At 41.9% G+C, this 16,341-nt stretch overlaps 1 protein-coding gene across 2 annotated transcripts; it reads right to left on the bottom strand.

Annotated features, from left to right (window-relative positions):
* Nucleotides 1-2,579: 2,579 nt before the first annotated feature.
* Nucleotides 2,580-14,648, bottom strand: cpn1 (carboxypeptidase N, polypeptide 1). 2 transcript variants are annotated; one of them, XM_079292953.1, is made up of 9 exons: nucleotides 14,228-14,648; nucleotides 11,826-12,037; nucleotides 10,337-10,492; nucleotides 7,430-7,606; nucleotides 7,198-7,309; nucleotides 5,301-5,440; nucleotides 5,019-5,118; nucleotides 3,188-3,306; nucleotides 2,580-2,996 (listed from the first exon to the last, which is right to left on the bottom strand). In XM_079292953.1, exons 1-9 carry the CDS (start codon nucleotides 14,460-14,462, stop codon nucleotides 2,886-2,888), a joined length of 1,362 nt encoding a protein of 453 aa, XP_079149079.1. In that variant the 5' UTR covers nucleotides 14,463-14,648; the 3' UTR covers nucleotides 2,580-2,885. The 2 variants fall into 2 exon arrangements, with proteins under 2 accessions (XP_079149079.1, XP_079149080.1); XM_079292954.1 differs by having other exon boundaries at nucleotides 11,841-12,037.
* Nucleotides 14,649-16,341: the final 1,693 nt, after the last annotated feature.

Raw genomic sequence — 16,341 nt, 5'->3', positions numbered from 1 at the left:
TCGTACAATCGTTCCTATTGTGTCTGCGCTGAGAAACGTTAGCTGTGACGACGTGTTGGAGTAGGCAGAAAATGAAAGTTATTGTACTCATTTATTGTAGTTACTGGATTTATAGTCGAGCTGATGTCAGTAAGTTCATGACTTGTGATCATGACTCAGTTTTATCATGACAGTGGGTTTGATGCCACATGACTCACGTCAGATTTCTTACAGCTCATTGGTTTTTATGTTGACAATGGCTCCTCTGACTGTTACTCTGCTCGAGTTTACGTCGTTTAAAAAAGACCAATCTATAATTTTCTGTTGCTGAATATATAATATGTTATAGCTATGTCTGGTATAGCTGGTAGATTTAACACGTCCACTAATATATATTGGGAGGGATAAACGATTAATAGTGAATGAAATGTTTTAAAATAAAGTTCCAAGATTAATAGATATATTATCATCAATAAATTAGTAGCACAGCAGTTGTATTCGGCCTGGTAGTGCAGGCTGTGTTCATTGTTTGGGCTCAACAATTCTGCAAACTTCATCTTCCGAATGAGAATTTCACATTTGGTTGTTAGTGTGACTCCATGTCTGGATTCAGGGAAGCTCACTGTCGTAAATTCACAGAGTGCCCGGTGAAGTGTGCTTTTCCTCTTTCCTGTTCGTCAGAGAGAGACTATTGTTGTATTCTGTAGTGTTTGTGACCGGCACATGAAAAACAAGCTGAGAGATCCGTTGTTAAAGAGTCCAGTTTGTAAGGTAAGGCAAGGCAAGGCAAGTTTGTATAGCACATTTCAACAACAAGGTAATTCAAAGTGCTTCACATAAAACCATTAAAAGCATCAAAACATAAGGCAAAAGAAAAGGAGATTTAAAAACAATTAAGAACATTCATTAAAACATTAAAAAACAGTGCAGGAAATAAAATGCAGTAGTAAAATGCAGAAATGCAGGAAATTGATTAATATATGAATTGAATGTGGTTCAATTAAAGGCAGCAGCAAACAGAAAAGTCTTCAATCTTGATTTAAATGAGCTGAGGGTCTCAGCAGACCTGCAGCTTTCAGCAGGTCTTCTCATCATCTTCACCTGGAGGATTATTCCCTGGATGAGGAACCGTACTGTGAAAATACATGGTTTTTGTTGTGGAAAATAATCTTTTTAACCTCTGGGAAATAACCGAGATGAGAAACTTCTTTAAGTATTCAAATCATATTTAATGAACAGACACTTCAATAATAATTCAGCTGAATGGATAGAGCTCTTTCCCCACAAACGGTTCGGAGGTCTAACCACAATGAACAGACAAAACAGAGTATATGTGCAGATTATCTCGTCTCCTCTCCCTTCCACCCCCCCCCCCTCGTCGTCCTCCGTCTGCCACTGCACCCACCAAGGCCACGTTCCCAGCCTTGTCTTGCATATGCAGGTTTAAGCGATACAAGTTATAATTAAGAATGGAATGATACATTTCTCCAACATGGTTCACATGTACTTCCTGTCAAATTAAAAGTAAAAAGAATTCAAATAGCATACTTTCCAAATAAGGATGTACTAGCCTTGGATTTGAACACATTCATACAACAGAAAAACACATCTATGAAACCAAACGAAAACACTGATAAGGACAAATATGTCCATTTATGTTACTGTGCATTCATCTGACAGACGTCTGCTGCCACCTCCAGGGAGCTGAGGATCACAGTCTTGATCTGTATCATACAATGACCAGCAGTGCACGTGGAGTGTGCTTAGAGGAAGTTCTAGGACTGCACCACCAGGAAACAGTGCTTTCCTGTTTGTTTTCCCCGATCCTCGGATGATGGAATCGGCTCAGCAGACAATTGAAAATATGGTCTGCACCTTCAGTTATTCATTACACAGTAGTGACGATGCACAATGGATAAAAACATTGCTAATTGATCAATGTGACAAGTAATAATCGTAATTGTCGTAAAAGTACACATGAATTAAACCGTAGACTGTAAATAATCAGGTGGACCTGTAAAAACAGCTCAATGTACAAAGTAACAACAAACAAGTTTTGTATTGTCAATAAATCTGATGACGATATACACAAGTAATATTAATAAAAATGTCCCTCTATAGAACCCAAGGTGTCATCATCAAATGTCTGGTTTTGTCAGACCATTTACACCATTAACATGACCTGAAACCACAACATATTAAATCTTGACTTTGAAGAAGTTGAACCAGAATTATATATTTTTTGCCTATTTAGCCTGACAAAGGGACTTAATTGACTTTATTTCATCGACTAGACGTTGCAGCTCCAGTACATGCATGTGCAGACCAAGTAACAGAGAGTTAGCCGACGACTGGAAAAGTTTCAGAAGCAGACGTTTGCTTGGTTAGACAGAAGTGGGATCATCTTAAACATCCCACTGAAATATATATATATGAAAATATATTCTCTGCACTCTGTTTTAGGGTGGATTGAACAATGCTATATTATTATCTGCATCGTTGTTATTATAGTGAGCGAGGAAACAATTCTGAACTTCATTCAAGTGCCTTACAGACCAATTATGTGTGGCAAAATAAAGCAGAAACAGAACATACAAAGAAATGATGACAGCAAAAACATTATTTTATTTTCACTTTCAATTTTCATCAAATTATAGTAATAAAAATCCAAAAAGTCCTTTACAAATACAGGATAGCTGTGTTCATACAAATCAACACTGTTACATAAATACATAAAAACATTTCTTAATATAGACACACACAAAAACACAAAGGTTTGAAATACAAAGGACTACAAAGGTAAAATTACATACATATATATATATATATATATATATATATGTATAATGTGTTATGTGGGATTTTCAGTATATGTTTATATATGTTTGTGTGCTATTGTCCATGTCTCATCTGGGGCCGAGTTTTAAGGGGGATTTGGGAGATGAGAGGTTCTTCTTGCCGTTGTGGGGCTTCACTTTCAGGTTTAGTTTTGGTGCCGTTTTCAAGTAAAAATGATGCTGTGAGGGAAGAGATTGAGAACAAGTTGTGAGGGATCAATACAGAGTCTAGAATACAAGAACATACACACGATTATGAATCACAAGTCTGGGTCTCTAAAAGAATATTTAGACTTCTTACTACCTGCTTTTTCGACAAAAAAAATCCTTTTAATGCACACACGTATATGTCAGCACATATAGAAACACACCTGTATGGCCTCCGCTGGTCCCACTGTGACAGTGCTGGTGGACGAGACGTAACCTGGGGCTGATGCTGTCACAGTGTAGGTGCCTGGCAACAGAAGTCTGAAATAGTCGCCATCCACTCCTGGAGGAGCACACATGGGAAAAGATGTGAAAACATGCAACGAGTCAATTTCAAATCTTAAATTACACAGCGTTAGAATAAGTATTCAGTTCCTTTACTGAAGTAAAAGTAGCAATGTACGACCAGAAAAATGGTCTGGTATTTGCATCAGCAGATTGTGAGACAATAGGCGAGACAATAGACATGCTTTAGCCACACCACTCCTTCTGCATAGGAGCGAGACACACAGGCATCAAGTTTTGTGTCTCTTTGTAGGTATTTTGTTTTTCATTGTGGTTGATTTGCATCTCTTTTGTGTCTCTTTGTTGTCATGATTAGTCTCTCTGTAGTTGTTTTGGTCTCTTTGTATTTTCCTTTTGTCTCTTCCTGGTTGATTTGTGTCTCTTTCAGTGACATTTTGCAATTGAAGGCCCCCGACATCCAATCAAATTAAATCAAATGTGCCATTTGGATACCATCTGTGCCATTTTAAAAGTTTTCAGGAAAACTGTAAAACTCATTGAATGTAATTTACATGTCGGGTATTTGGTATAAATTCCATCTAAAAACAATTTATGCCATTATTTTGGAAAATAAAATGAAGTATTTTAAACAAGTTCCCGTTCGTGTGCAGTACCATCATTCAGCCGCTAGATGGAGACACAAACCGTGTTTTCACATGGAAAGTTGTCCCTTCGACGCCTGACTCAGGAAAGCAGAGTGCAAATCCTCTTTCATGCCATTTAAATGAACACAGACGACGGGAATCAACTCAAAATTGATCCAGAGACATTGAAGTAGCAATTAGCAGCAGTTGATATGACCGTGAACACAACTTTTGATCACAAAACATCAAAGGTAAGACATCATTTATGGTTATGGCTGAATAAAGTGAAGTTGATCTGTTCTCTCCTTCAGCTGCATGTTCAGTGAGTTTTGGTCGTAGGGTGATAAGGTTTGTACCGTTGGTATCAGTGGAGTCTCAGCCTTCATGATGAAATATCATCTGTGTGGGTACCATGAAGTAGCAAAACTGATAGCACCACCAGTGGCCATGCACCGTTAGCTTGTGATTGTTGTGTGCTCATTAAATTAAACACCAATTAACTGTTAATTGGTCTTTCAATTGTATTTCGCTCAGGTAACAATGGTTATCGTTAGCTTTTAGCCGAGCTGCTTTTCTTTATGTTGGTATGCAGGATGAATATATTGCTTCATGTTTCGTAAAAAAGTAAAAGTACCCACTGTTCAGGAAACATGGCCTCTGCAGCTATGATACGGATACAGACGCTTTAACAGATAAACATCATTTTAAAGTTGTCGTCGAACAAGGTGTGCCTGATTTGTGTGGTTTAATTCAATGTCTAATAATGCATCTGAATGTTCTCATTTAAGAATCTTGTAGCTTTTAGAAACTATACCTGTCAAATAAAAAAATACAATAAAAAGTACAACATTTCCCTCTAATGCAGTGGACTATAAAGTACCTCAGAGTTGACTCACAGTACTCGGGTAGATGTAAATTGAGTGCATACAGTTAGCACTATTTTTTTTAATGCATTTCCACCATTGACCACAGCTTGTTCTATTCCAATGTGAGGATGGACTGCACTATTATAATGCAGCATGAGCAGATCATCTACCACACACACTCACATACTTCTTCAACCCTGCAATTAAGGAGTAAAACACTCCACATCTGTTTATCGGTCACCCCTCCAGCCCCTGCTCACCGCTGGTCACATCGTGGTTGACGCCGGCCACCGAGACCTCAGCGTTGCCTATTGGGTTGTTGTTTTCATCATACACCATGCCTTTTATCCCATGATGCACCTGGAAAACACAAGTCATTTTTCCATCTCATTTGGCCCATTTCTAACGGTACATTCTTTTATGAATCATGTCATATGAGATATGTGTTAACATAGGCAAGTCGGGTATGTGTCACCGGTAAGTTGTAAATGACCAGGAATTTGCAAAATAGTGAGTGTGTGTGTGTGTGTTTGTGTTCTGACCTGTTCAAGGTATGAAACCAGTGCTTCTCGGTTGCCCAGCCATTCTCTGGGCAGTGCTGATGCGGGAGGAAACTTGTCACAGCTCAGCTCCAGGGTGATCTCAAAACAGTTGGTGTACAAGTAGTTGAAGTCCTGCATGCCTGGAACACACATGAGAAGACTCTACTTTATATTTTAAGGGAGGAATCTTTCTTTATTTCAATGGGTGGTTTATAGACGGTTTACACCCAAGACCCACAGATTTGCTTTTTTAAACCCTACGTTTTTCACGTCTATGCATATGAGGCTATGATTTGGAGGGAACGTTCAAATCTTACTTTATAGACCATGACATAACGCCTGGCGGAGAAGGAGCCGGTTAAATAAAAATAACATGCTCCTGCTGAATGCAACTATGGGCGTTTTGATCAAATTCAAAAGCTTGCACGACTGCACCGACAAGCTCAACAGAATCACATTCCACGGAATAATCCAGAGGAGTCCAGACCGGGATTTACTCAAAGACATGGGTATTGTTATTGTCGCAGTTACAGCTTAACTGAATTTATATTGAGTATATGCCACTGACAGTCTGATGAACTTGGTGTGCTGTAGCTTCCAAGCATTCTATGGCAAAACGATTCTCATAAAGCAAACGGGGGAGCCTGGGCTCGTATAACTCCTAATGGCCTGTAGGCGGCCAATGCCAGTAAATAATATTATCTTAAATCAAACCCCAATAACATATTTACTGGGCATTCTGGCTGCTTTCATAGTCTAAAATATCAGAATAAACCTAAAAGAGTCACAGTCTTTTTCCTAGGAGCAAATGGTGGGCAGTAAATCTGACATGGTTAACTGCTGACGGGACACCCGGGTGACACGATTCTAAAAATAGGGGTCAATACACTAAAAGTCTATATTTAAATTTCCTCCAAGATAGCACTATTGGCTTAGTTGGTGTTAAAAGTGGGTTGTTTAAAAAACAGATATGTGCAAAAGGCATGTGCACGTGTTTCTGTGCATCCATGTGAAAGTAATCTTGAGTTGTGTGGCAACATTCGGATGACTGATGGGTGTACCAGTGATTTCTGCTGCACTGATGGGTCATCAGCTTGATTGTCAAACAACATGGCAGAGGCAGAGGCGTGTGATAGATATACATTAGATTGGCAAACATTTGTTACGAGAGTTGTAGATTCAATGTAAAGATTTCATCCCATTTAGGGAGTGTATGGAAATGATTGGGGTTTGGAGGGAACTTTAAAATATAAAAAAGCAAGGCCCTCCTCATATTTTTTAACATTTCCAATGGACCCTCCCCTTTCTTTCACAAAAATCTGCAACACCCCCAATATCTCAAAGTGACATTATAGTGCTGAATTTCTACAACTTGTTTAATCTACTTGCGTAACAAGGCTCCTAATATTCAGAAGCTGTGCGCTTCCAAAAGACCTTCCCTTCAGGAGACCACCCTAATTCATACAGTCCCGAAGGTTGTTGCTGCCATGTGTCATTTACTAACTTGAGCAGCTAAACTGGGGGGGGGGGGTCAGTGGAAGTGCAGCTGTTGGTGTGCAGAAGGTGAAGAGGTTAAAGGCAAGAGGAGACCACGGAAAGAGTCCATGACGACACCGGGAAAGCTCGCCTCGCGAGCCACTCAAGGCATGTCATCCATGCTGAAGTCTATGCCAGCGCCCGCCATCGTTCATGCAGGTGGCCTTGTCTCTCTTTGAATAGGGAATGATGATGGACTCTCTCCAACACTTTACATTTTAAATCCGTTTTTTGGATGTGGAGGTAGTGAGTCAGTGTTGCGTTTATCTATATCTATAAAGATAATAGTGACATGCGTTTCCTTTTCAAAATGTGTGTTGCTTTCTCTTCAGGCTGCTCTGGAGCCAGAGGTGTTGCTCACCTTTGGACAGCGAGTACCAGCTGGCCCCGTTGGTGATGCCCTCATTGAAGAAGTCCCCACAGTTCCAACCCTTGTGCATCCAGCTGTGAGAGTACGAGTAGGTCCTCGCCAACTGTCATCACACACACACACATCGCACACGTGCCCAATCATGCACATGTTATCACGCAGAGACAGCGATGACATTTGATGTGGCTAACATCTGGTGAGAATCGTTTAATCTGCAGCCCACCTTTCTGAAGATCTTGTCGTCCGGAGTGGCCGCGTACGTGGTCCTCCCCCGAATGCGAGCGTCTCTCGACTTGTCGAACGGGTAATTGGCGACCACGGCTCCTCCGTGGAGGTTGGCCGACAGGATAAAATTGTAGTTCTGCATCCATTTTATGACCGCCATAGTCTCTGGTTCAACCTGTGGAGTGTATAGATATCACTTTTATGGCTGATGTACTTACAGAATAATGGACATGACATATGGGCCTTTTCATACAATGATATGAACACACAGACACACATTGCATTGTAGTGCAGTAATGTCCTTCTCAAGTGTTTAACTCTTTTTGTAAAATATCGTCACAGTTTAGTCTACACATTTTTTCCTCATCCTCAGATTCAACAAAGGCCCTCTTAGTGCCTGTTAGTTCTACTGTATATTGTCATCTTCATCCCAGACATAAACAACACGAGTGGAACTGAAGACATCTGGTTTTCTTTTCACCCAGAACCCCCTGGCTTCTCTGCTTGGCTGGTTATCTGGACAAATCCGAGTCTTCTCTGCTTTACCATTTGCAAATATTTTCTCTGTGATCACAGCCCTTTTCATTTTCAAGCACTCGGCTTGTCTCTGCTTTTCTGAAGCCCCCGGGCATCGTTAGCGTTTGTTAAAAGGCCTTCCTTTTCTGATTTCAGAACTGGTATTCAGGGAGAATGCTGAGTTTACAAGATGATGCAACATTAGAGCCGCATGGATGGAAACGCAACAGTTATTTCAAATTTACAACATGCAAACTGTTGTACAATCGTCTCCCATGCATCTCAAACCTTTAAATTCCACTTCAGGCTGCCATTTATTTTCCCTGTCAGTGCGAACTATCCTCACACGCTCCAAGCCGTATATATATCCTCATGCACGGAGAGACGGAGTAATGCCTCTCCTTGAATAAGGTATGTGGGACAATAAACACAGCCGGGTTCAGCTGAAGAATATTCAGAGACGACTGGCCTTGAAGTGCAGACTCCTGTTTTAAAGACTGGCAGGTGTTTATTGTCTGTGTATCTTTATATAGAAGTCAGAGCTGTCACCATGGCGTTGGGTTACACATGAAGGACACACACACTGAAAATCTGTAAGAGTTTAAAAAATCTCAAAAAACTGAACAGATTGAGGGATTTCCATGCAATTTTAAACAAATACAGTGAGACAGACTAGGTTAGATTTCACACTGTATGCGCAATGTTCTCCACACGCCAATCAATTGTCTGCAGTTTTTTTTTTAACACAGGAATTCAAATATCCCATGTGTAGGTCAACTGGGAGTTTCTGAGTTATCGTAGCTAAACTGAGATCAGTCCGCTTGCCTAAAAAGCAAAAATGTCTAAATTCCTCTGGCTGAAACATCACCAGTTGGCTGATTAAAATGTAGCATGGCTGTGCCTGCAGGCGAGCACAGGGGGCTTGTTGCTTCATGCAGCCTGTGAGGATGTAATCCCGAGCAGCATGAATGAGGTATCTGTAACAGTGGCACAGTTACTCTTTTGTGTTTGCCTTTCAGGAGGCAGTCATGTGGGTAGACAGCCAGCTCGCGACTGGGAGGACCAGCGTTTTAGTTTTCTCAACACATTTGTAGCCCGGGAACGAGTAAATAGGTAAAAAAAAAAAAAACACTCTTGACTTTTAAAACCTCGGGGGAATGTTTTATTATATTTTTACAGATAGATATATTTCACAGTTATATAATCCAGCGGTCACAACACCTGGTGGTTTAGAGCGGTGGAGACAAAAGGCCGGTCCAAATAAGAGGAACAGCGTCACGGAAGTTAACCTCGAAGACAGTAGACCTTGTGGAGTCTGTTGAAGATAAGAAGACGGCAGACGAGGCACCCCCAAGGATATGACCTCAATCCTTAAAGCGTACTTTTCAGCAAACTATCCGCCTTAGTTTGACAGCACACACGCTCACTCCTCCCTTCTGTCTACATTTCACACTGCAGTGATCTGAAATAATAAGCGCAACACTGAAATACATCTGTACATTGTTTAAATAAATGACTGCTTCTTCTAGATTTTTTTTTATGAGTAATGGACAAGACATGTAGCTGAAAAGTACCTGACTGTTTCTGCCAAGTTGGCAATATTTCAAGGAGCAAGCAAAAAAATACAGACGAATGCTCCTGAGTGGAATCCCAGGTTTGTAAGCTGTGTGGAGAGTCACGCAGTATCTCACGGTTGCAGGTAACCGTTGCACACTGTGAGACCTCAGAGTCGGGCAGTTCAAATTCTCGTGGCGGTGACGAAATGACAAAAATGTTTAGCTCAAGCTGAAGGTATTCTTCGTATACGTCTTGTGTGGCCGCTATGATTCCACGAGTGAAAGAGTTTTAGAGGACTTCTGTGTGCCAACTGTATTCAGTCATCTTCCGCTGATGTCCTTTTAAAGTTTTAAAGTTTTAAAGTTTTAAAGCTTATTCTGAGCTTTGAATTCATCTCCTGTGCTCCAAAAATCCATGTTTACATCAAACAGAGAAGAATAAATAAAATACTCCAACATTATACTCACATTATTTGAACATTATACTCACATTATTTGAACATTATACTCACATTATTTGTAAAAGTCTGCGAGTTTGGATCTAAAGGATATTTTTTCAGTCGTGCTTTTGTTCCGCTTTGTATTCTCAGTTGGAACGAGTTAGGCTGCCATTTTGCCCGACTGTTTCATTTCGCAAAGACAAAGGAGAACGGCCTCTTTCTGACCCTGAGGAAGAAAGGTCTTACAGTAAGATAAGCAAACGCACCCATCCAAACGGGTCAGGTAGCATACAGGCTCGTCCACACAAGCACATACATGTATTTGCACACACGTATGCACAGACACGTAGACGCAGATCAATATCTCCCCGGTGTTTACCCAGTAGCACTGACCTGTTGCTCCCAGTTGTCGGGCAGGGTCAGGTGGTGGTTTCGCCCGTTTGTCTTCTCGTAGTAGTACATGAGCGCGTTCAGGTCTGGAAAGTTCCGGTTCAGATCCATTTCTTTGGCGTTCCCTCGACCCACCAGGTAGCCGTTGAACTCCGGACCCTGTTCACCCGCAGACAAAATATAAAGTTTCTCAAACAGCAGCTACTGTTGGGTTACCTTTGTTTTTTTCCATGCAGAGTGATTGAATTATGATTTTTGGCTTCTTGGGTCTTTCAAGCTATGAATTCACGTTGCTTGGAAGCAGCAAAGGAAAACTGGTTTGCGTATTCCACAAACTGCGCATGCAGTCTGTGGTGTAACAACAGTTTTTTTTGTGTTTATGTTTTTTTAATGTGTAAAACATTTACTTCACAATGATTTCTTTGTTTTACAAACTCAAATCCTTCCAATAAAACTTAAAAGGATGTTGACACTACACAAACCAGAGAAAATCCAAAGAGTGCCGAGTATGATAAATAAAAAGGCAGACACAGAATCTAAGGATGTCTCATGAGATTTTGAGTCATGAGACATGACTTTGGTGATATTTTTCCTCTCGTGCCATCATCAGGACAAAATTGTACGAATGACATTCCATCAGCCTCAGCTGTACGTTTTGTATCGTGCTAACGTGCCAAAAGACGATGGCGAACCCATCGATTTGAACCGTGGGGAACATATACCTAACATACACGTGACACATGTACCTGAATTTCAAGTTGTTGACAATGTCATCGTGAGCACTTAGTGGACGGCCTCACAGAGCTTCTTTACTGACTATGAAGCAACGCTACTGAAGCCTTTTTTCTTTCTTTTTTTGAAATCTGAAGCAGTTCCAAAATAGGAAGGCTCTTGTTGGATTTGCGCAGTATTTCCATGCAGACTTTCTGACCTGCTGTAAGACAACTGAAAGAACAGACTGAACTCTGTATGGAACTACTTAAATCTTACTATTTTTGATGGCATGGCCACAAAAAAAGAAAAAATGTTGTTGCTCAATCTGTACCTAAAATCAACGCGACGAAGTAACCTTTCTCATTGTTGTCCAGATGCTGCTGCTGCACACAAACGTCTGTTGATGCAACAAATTATAATGCTTTGTTCGTGTGTCCTCTGAATGGCAAAGAGAGGGACAGTCTTGTGCAACTGGTCTCCCCAGGACATATAATTTGTCTCAAAGAGATTGTGCACATATTATTTCATTCAATAACTGTTTTTGGCTGTTGGTTGCATGTCTTCAGTGGATATAAACAGACACTCGCATGTACCTTTTAGATATATGTTATCCGATGGCGACAGATTAGATGTGTGTGATTTAACTTGCAGGTGTTAAGTTCTCCTGAGGGAACATTTCCACTGGCAAGAACACAATCAAGGAAAAAAATGTGGAAAAGTGTGCAAATGATTGCTGAAGAAATGGTGAGCAAAGATGTTCGGGAAGCCTGGAGCTCACATGTGTGTCCATCACCTGTTTGGCAGCCGTCTCGTAGCCATCCGGGTTCATGGAGGGCAGGATGTGGATGCGTGTGTCGTGGATCAGCCTCGTGATCCGCTGGTTTCCGGCCCGATACTCCTCGCACATAAACTGGGATAACTTAATGAGCAGTTCACGGCCGAGCACTTCGTTGCCGTGCATGTTGCCCACGTACTTGAACTCTGGCTCCACTGGGGAGGAAGTGGAGAGGTAGGGGGGGGGGGGGCATGAGGTCAAAAAGCCACACAGAGCTGCAGAGTGTGACATTTATAATGACTGCCTGATCGTGCACGCATACGTACACACACGAGCAATACGGTAGACTCAATAAGTAGGCTGTCCTTTTCATGTTTTCAGTTCAACCTGTGAGTTTTGTATGAGTCTTGATGGTAGTAATTTGAGTTTCTATTTGTTACATGATTTAAATTTCCCACTTTATTATTCAATGCATTTGTTAAATTCAAACACCATCATTACCCACAATGCAACTTGACCAGCAACAGTTCTCACGTAGATTCTTATGTGTTATGCCAACAGCAGATAATGTAGCCTCAAGCAGATATGAGTAGCTACTCGGGTCTAGTTTCTTTTTAAACCCTCCAGATTATTGTTTTTTTTTTCATTTTTATACTTTTTTCATTTATCAGACTTCTCTGGAGCCACAAAAGGCTTCATACACCTTTTCACATACAAAGAAGTACTCTCCAAGACCTGTAAACAGACTTTCAACTTTTCCTCTGAAAGAGGAAGATTGTGCTATGTTTTATCCTTAATGCATTTACATTCATGGAATTTCTTGATACGGTCGTTCTCAAGGTTCTGACAAAGGTGAGCTCTGGGGAGGGAGTCTGATTACAACTGATTGAATTATTTGGATAAGATCATCTGGCATGCCTGTGGGTATCTGCCACTGATTGGGTGAGCCGCCTATCCAAACAGTCTCCCTCTCTGTATAGGGTTCCCTCCTCCCAGGGGTCCCGACATTAATCACTGCTGCAGCATTGATAGAACGAAGGACCCCCCCCCCCCCCCCAAACCCTGCAGCTCCACAGAGCCACTGCTGAACACTTTTGCTGAAAGCTAAAAAAATAATGTTTCTTGTACCCTATCTATATGATTTTACACTAAAAGCATGGCGCATATAACACTGTATTATTGTTTTTGTTTGCACTTAAGTTGCCCATGAGAAAAAAAGTAAGTTTTTTGGTGGTGGGGTATTGTGGGGAAGAGCAGATACTTCCAAATGTATGAACACCCTTCACTAATTGCTTCAGGCACCCAAATGGCAGCTTGGGTGCTGCAATTCACCTCCTTTTCTTTAACGCGGGGGCCAACTGGCCTCAGGTTCAGAAAACAGTATTGGCTCTAGCATGCAGCTTCAAAACACACACACACACACACACACACACACACACACACACACACAGCAGCATGCGAAAGACGTGAACTTCCTAAAGGGTGCAAGGGGGTTGACCCAGACAAGACTTCAGGTCACTCCCCTCCATGAAGTGCACAGTTCCTGTTTTTCACCCATGGTCATCTTGCAACAGAACAGGCGTACATCCTTCTATTCTACTCGAGGAAGCACTTACGTGAGCAAATGCAGGGAAAAAAAATGCAAGCTCAGCCGCAGCCAAGAAAGCATTCCCTGCAGTTGTTAAGTTGTTGTTTTTTTCAGAGGACTGCCATTTAAAATGCTAACATCTTTTTAAATCACCGACATGAGTCGGCCCCTTTAGCCTGTTTTCAATGCAAACATTTGCAATGACGAGGTTATGGTTTTCAATTTGCAACCAATGTGCAAAATAAACACCTGGAGGGCTGATTCAGTGGTTAGGTGGGGTGGGGTGGGGGGGGGGGGGGTTTCAGGGTTAAAGCCCTGTTGACTCAAAGTGAACTTTCTGTGTCATCTGCTCAGCTTTGAATCAGATGGCAGAAATTGAAATGAATCACAGATGTTGACTCTTTTTTTTTTGTTTTGCCGTTTCATTTTCACAAGAAGGCAGCTTGGGATAACTCCTCGTCTTCTTCACATTAATTCAGACTCAAAATCAGAAACTTTGTATTTCATCTCTTCACAGCCCCACAGACTGTTCTGCCTTGTGCCAGCTATGTTCTCACTCCCCACAGCAAGAAGTGCAAAACAAATGGGCAGCCAAATTGTAACTCTGTAAACTGGTTTTCACATTTTGATTAAAATCTCATACTATATTAACTTATACTATATTAATGTGCTGTACGTCTGTTGTTATGAGTGTTTCCTAACTCTACAGTTGTTTTAGTTTGAACATGCAGATTGAGATAAAGAAATCCTTCATCAATACACATTTTGATCTTATTGCATGCTCATCCTCGCAGGGCTGTCAGCAGGAGTTACTCACATGCTTCATGGATGCCCGGGTTATCGCTGAACTCCAGCACGTAGAGGTGGCGCCCTTCTACGCTGTGCCCGATGCTGTAAATGCGCGTGATGTAGGGGCATTCGCTCTGCACTGCAAACAGGGCTCGAACCATGTCCTCGTAGCAGTGATGCTGGAAGTCTGAGCCGCACACCAAGAGCCCCATCAGCCCCAGCAGGAGAGCAGCGACCCAGGGAAGAGTCCGCCCCCGCTGCATGGTCCCTCAGCCCAAGTTGTGCAGCACAGGAGTTGGAGGAGAGGTGTCCGGAGGAGAGACTTCCTGCAACTATGCAAAACACTTTCAGATGTATATTTATCTCCTTACACACCAAACATACTGCATTCTGCTTTCTTGTCCTCTTCTTTCTCCAGCTCTCCCTCTCCTTGTGCCTCCTCCCACATACAGTCCTCACACTGAAGAGCAAGGAAGGACAGCCCCCTGCTCCTTCTTTGTCTCACTCTCCTCCTCCAACAGCTGCTTCTCTCCCTCTCTCTTTCCCTTTGGGTGCTTGTCAAGTACATGCTATTTGCTTTATTGGCGTTTGGAGTACTTCTGCTTCAAGTAGTTTGCCCCGCAGCCCCCTCGGCTCTGTGCACACACAATCTGAATTTCATTCTGTCTCTGAGACACCCATTTTCTCTCCCTGTCTTTGTCTCTAACTCTTGTTCTATACTCCCTTCCTGGGAAAGAGGGGTTGTTTCCACGGCACTGCTCTCCCCAACCCCTGCAGCCCCCAATCATCCATTCATTAACTCTTAAGTCAACACACAACCCGTGTGTGTGTGTGTGTGTGTGTGTGTGTGTGCGTGTGTGTGTGTGTGTGTGTGTGTGTGTGTGTGTGTGTGTGTGCACGCATGCACGTGTGCCTGCACTCCTCAGATGAATCAGTGTAGGAGCTCTTTCGCAACCTTTGGACTTTTTATTTCTTCGAAGCGCCATTCACACACACACACACACACACACACACACACACACACACACACACACACACACACACACACACACACGCAGACACACACACACACACACATGCTCTTAAGGCCCAGAGAAGAAAGACCAAATGCTGCAATTAGACTTCTAAAATACACAGGTTGATGCCAAGACGCATGCACCCCCCACAAAAACACACACCCACGCACACACACGTTTACTGACGAGTATGCAAGGGGTGCTGTCAATCAAACCTGCTGGAGAAAAGTGGAGCTTTTTCCCCACAGCATGTTGTGCAACCGCTTGTGGAAGTTTCAAAAAAAGAGAGAAGGAAGGGCAAACGTGAAGCAAGAGAAAGAGTCACAGATGGAAAGTTGAGTAACACAAGGCTCAAGAGGAAGGAGAAATGTCCAAAAAGATACAAAGAGAGGAAGAACAACAAGAAGGATGGAGAGAAAGCAGGAGAAGAAGAAGACGATATGGTTTCATTCCATGAAAATGTGCTTTTCTGTTGTTTTCCTCAAGCTGTTGAGCTGAAACTGTGCTTCTCACATCTACAGATCCTATCATTGCCCATCTGAATGACAAACTGAAGTGATTCGGGACTGCTCTGGACTTTCCTCATTGTCTCTGCTGGTGATTGTTTTTCTTCTGCTTCATCCTTTACATCTGGTAAGCCTCAGGGCGCCGCTCCACTCGCCAGTCTAAATGTCCCACAACATCCTCACTGGCCCTGAATTATTAAAAATATTTCAGGAGTTCAGTTTGACTCATAGAATCCAAATATCATGGATAAAGTCCTGGTCAAAGAATTGAACTTTGAATTTGAACCTATGTACATGAGTTGTACAGAAATATGTGGCTTATTGTAAGGAAATGACATCTGGTGGATGTAAATTGTACTACAACCACGGACACTAGGGTGGTAACATCCTTCCGATTTAACCATTATCACAGATATAAACCTATAGAATCACATGCTTGTTGTCCAGTCATTGTGAATCATACTAATATTAATTCTAAGTTGGCTTGTACGGTACATAACCACAAGTTTGCACCTTGGTTGAAGGGGGCAACGTGTCACCATAATTGAAGAGTTAAAGAGAAGACGGAATTATTAAAATGTGAATTAAAAAAATGTAGCCGATAGAAAAATGTGTGACGA

The sequence above is a fragment of the Melanostigma gelatinosum genome, assembly GCF_949748355.1.
Source record: "Melanostigma gelatinosum genome assembly, chromosome: 21".
NCBI classification, from domain to species: Eukaryota; Metazoa; Chordata; class Actinopteri; order Perciformes; family Zoarcidae; genus Melanostigma; species Melanostigma gelatinosum.
The sequence above is the reverse complement of the archived record's forward strand: the minus strand, read 5'-3'. Positions and strand labels throughout refer to the sequence as shown.

Excerpts from the sequence above, each read along its gene's own strand:
- cpn1 (XM_079292953.1), bottom strand. The coding sequence starts at position 14,462 with ATGCAGCGGGGGCGGACTCTTCCCTGGGTCGCTGCTCTCCTGCTGGGG. Across the intron at positions 12,038-14,227 it reads CCCGGGCATCCATGAAGCAT|TGGAGCCAGAGTTCAAGTAC; the intron begins GTGAGTAACTCC and ends CTTCCTCCCCAG. Across the intron at positions 7,310-7,429 it reads ACGACAAGATCTTCAGAAAG|TTGGCGAGGACCTACTCGTA; the intron begins GTGGGCTGCAGA and ends GTGTGATGACAG.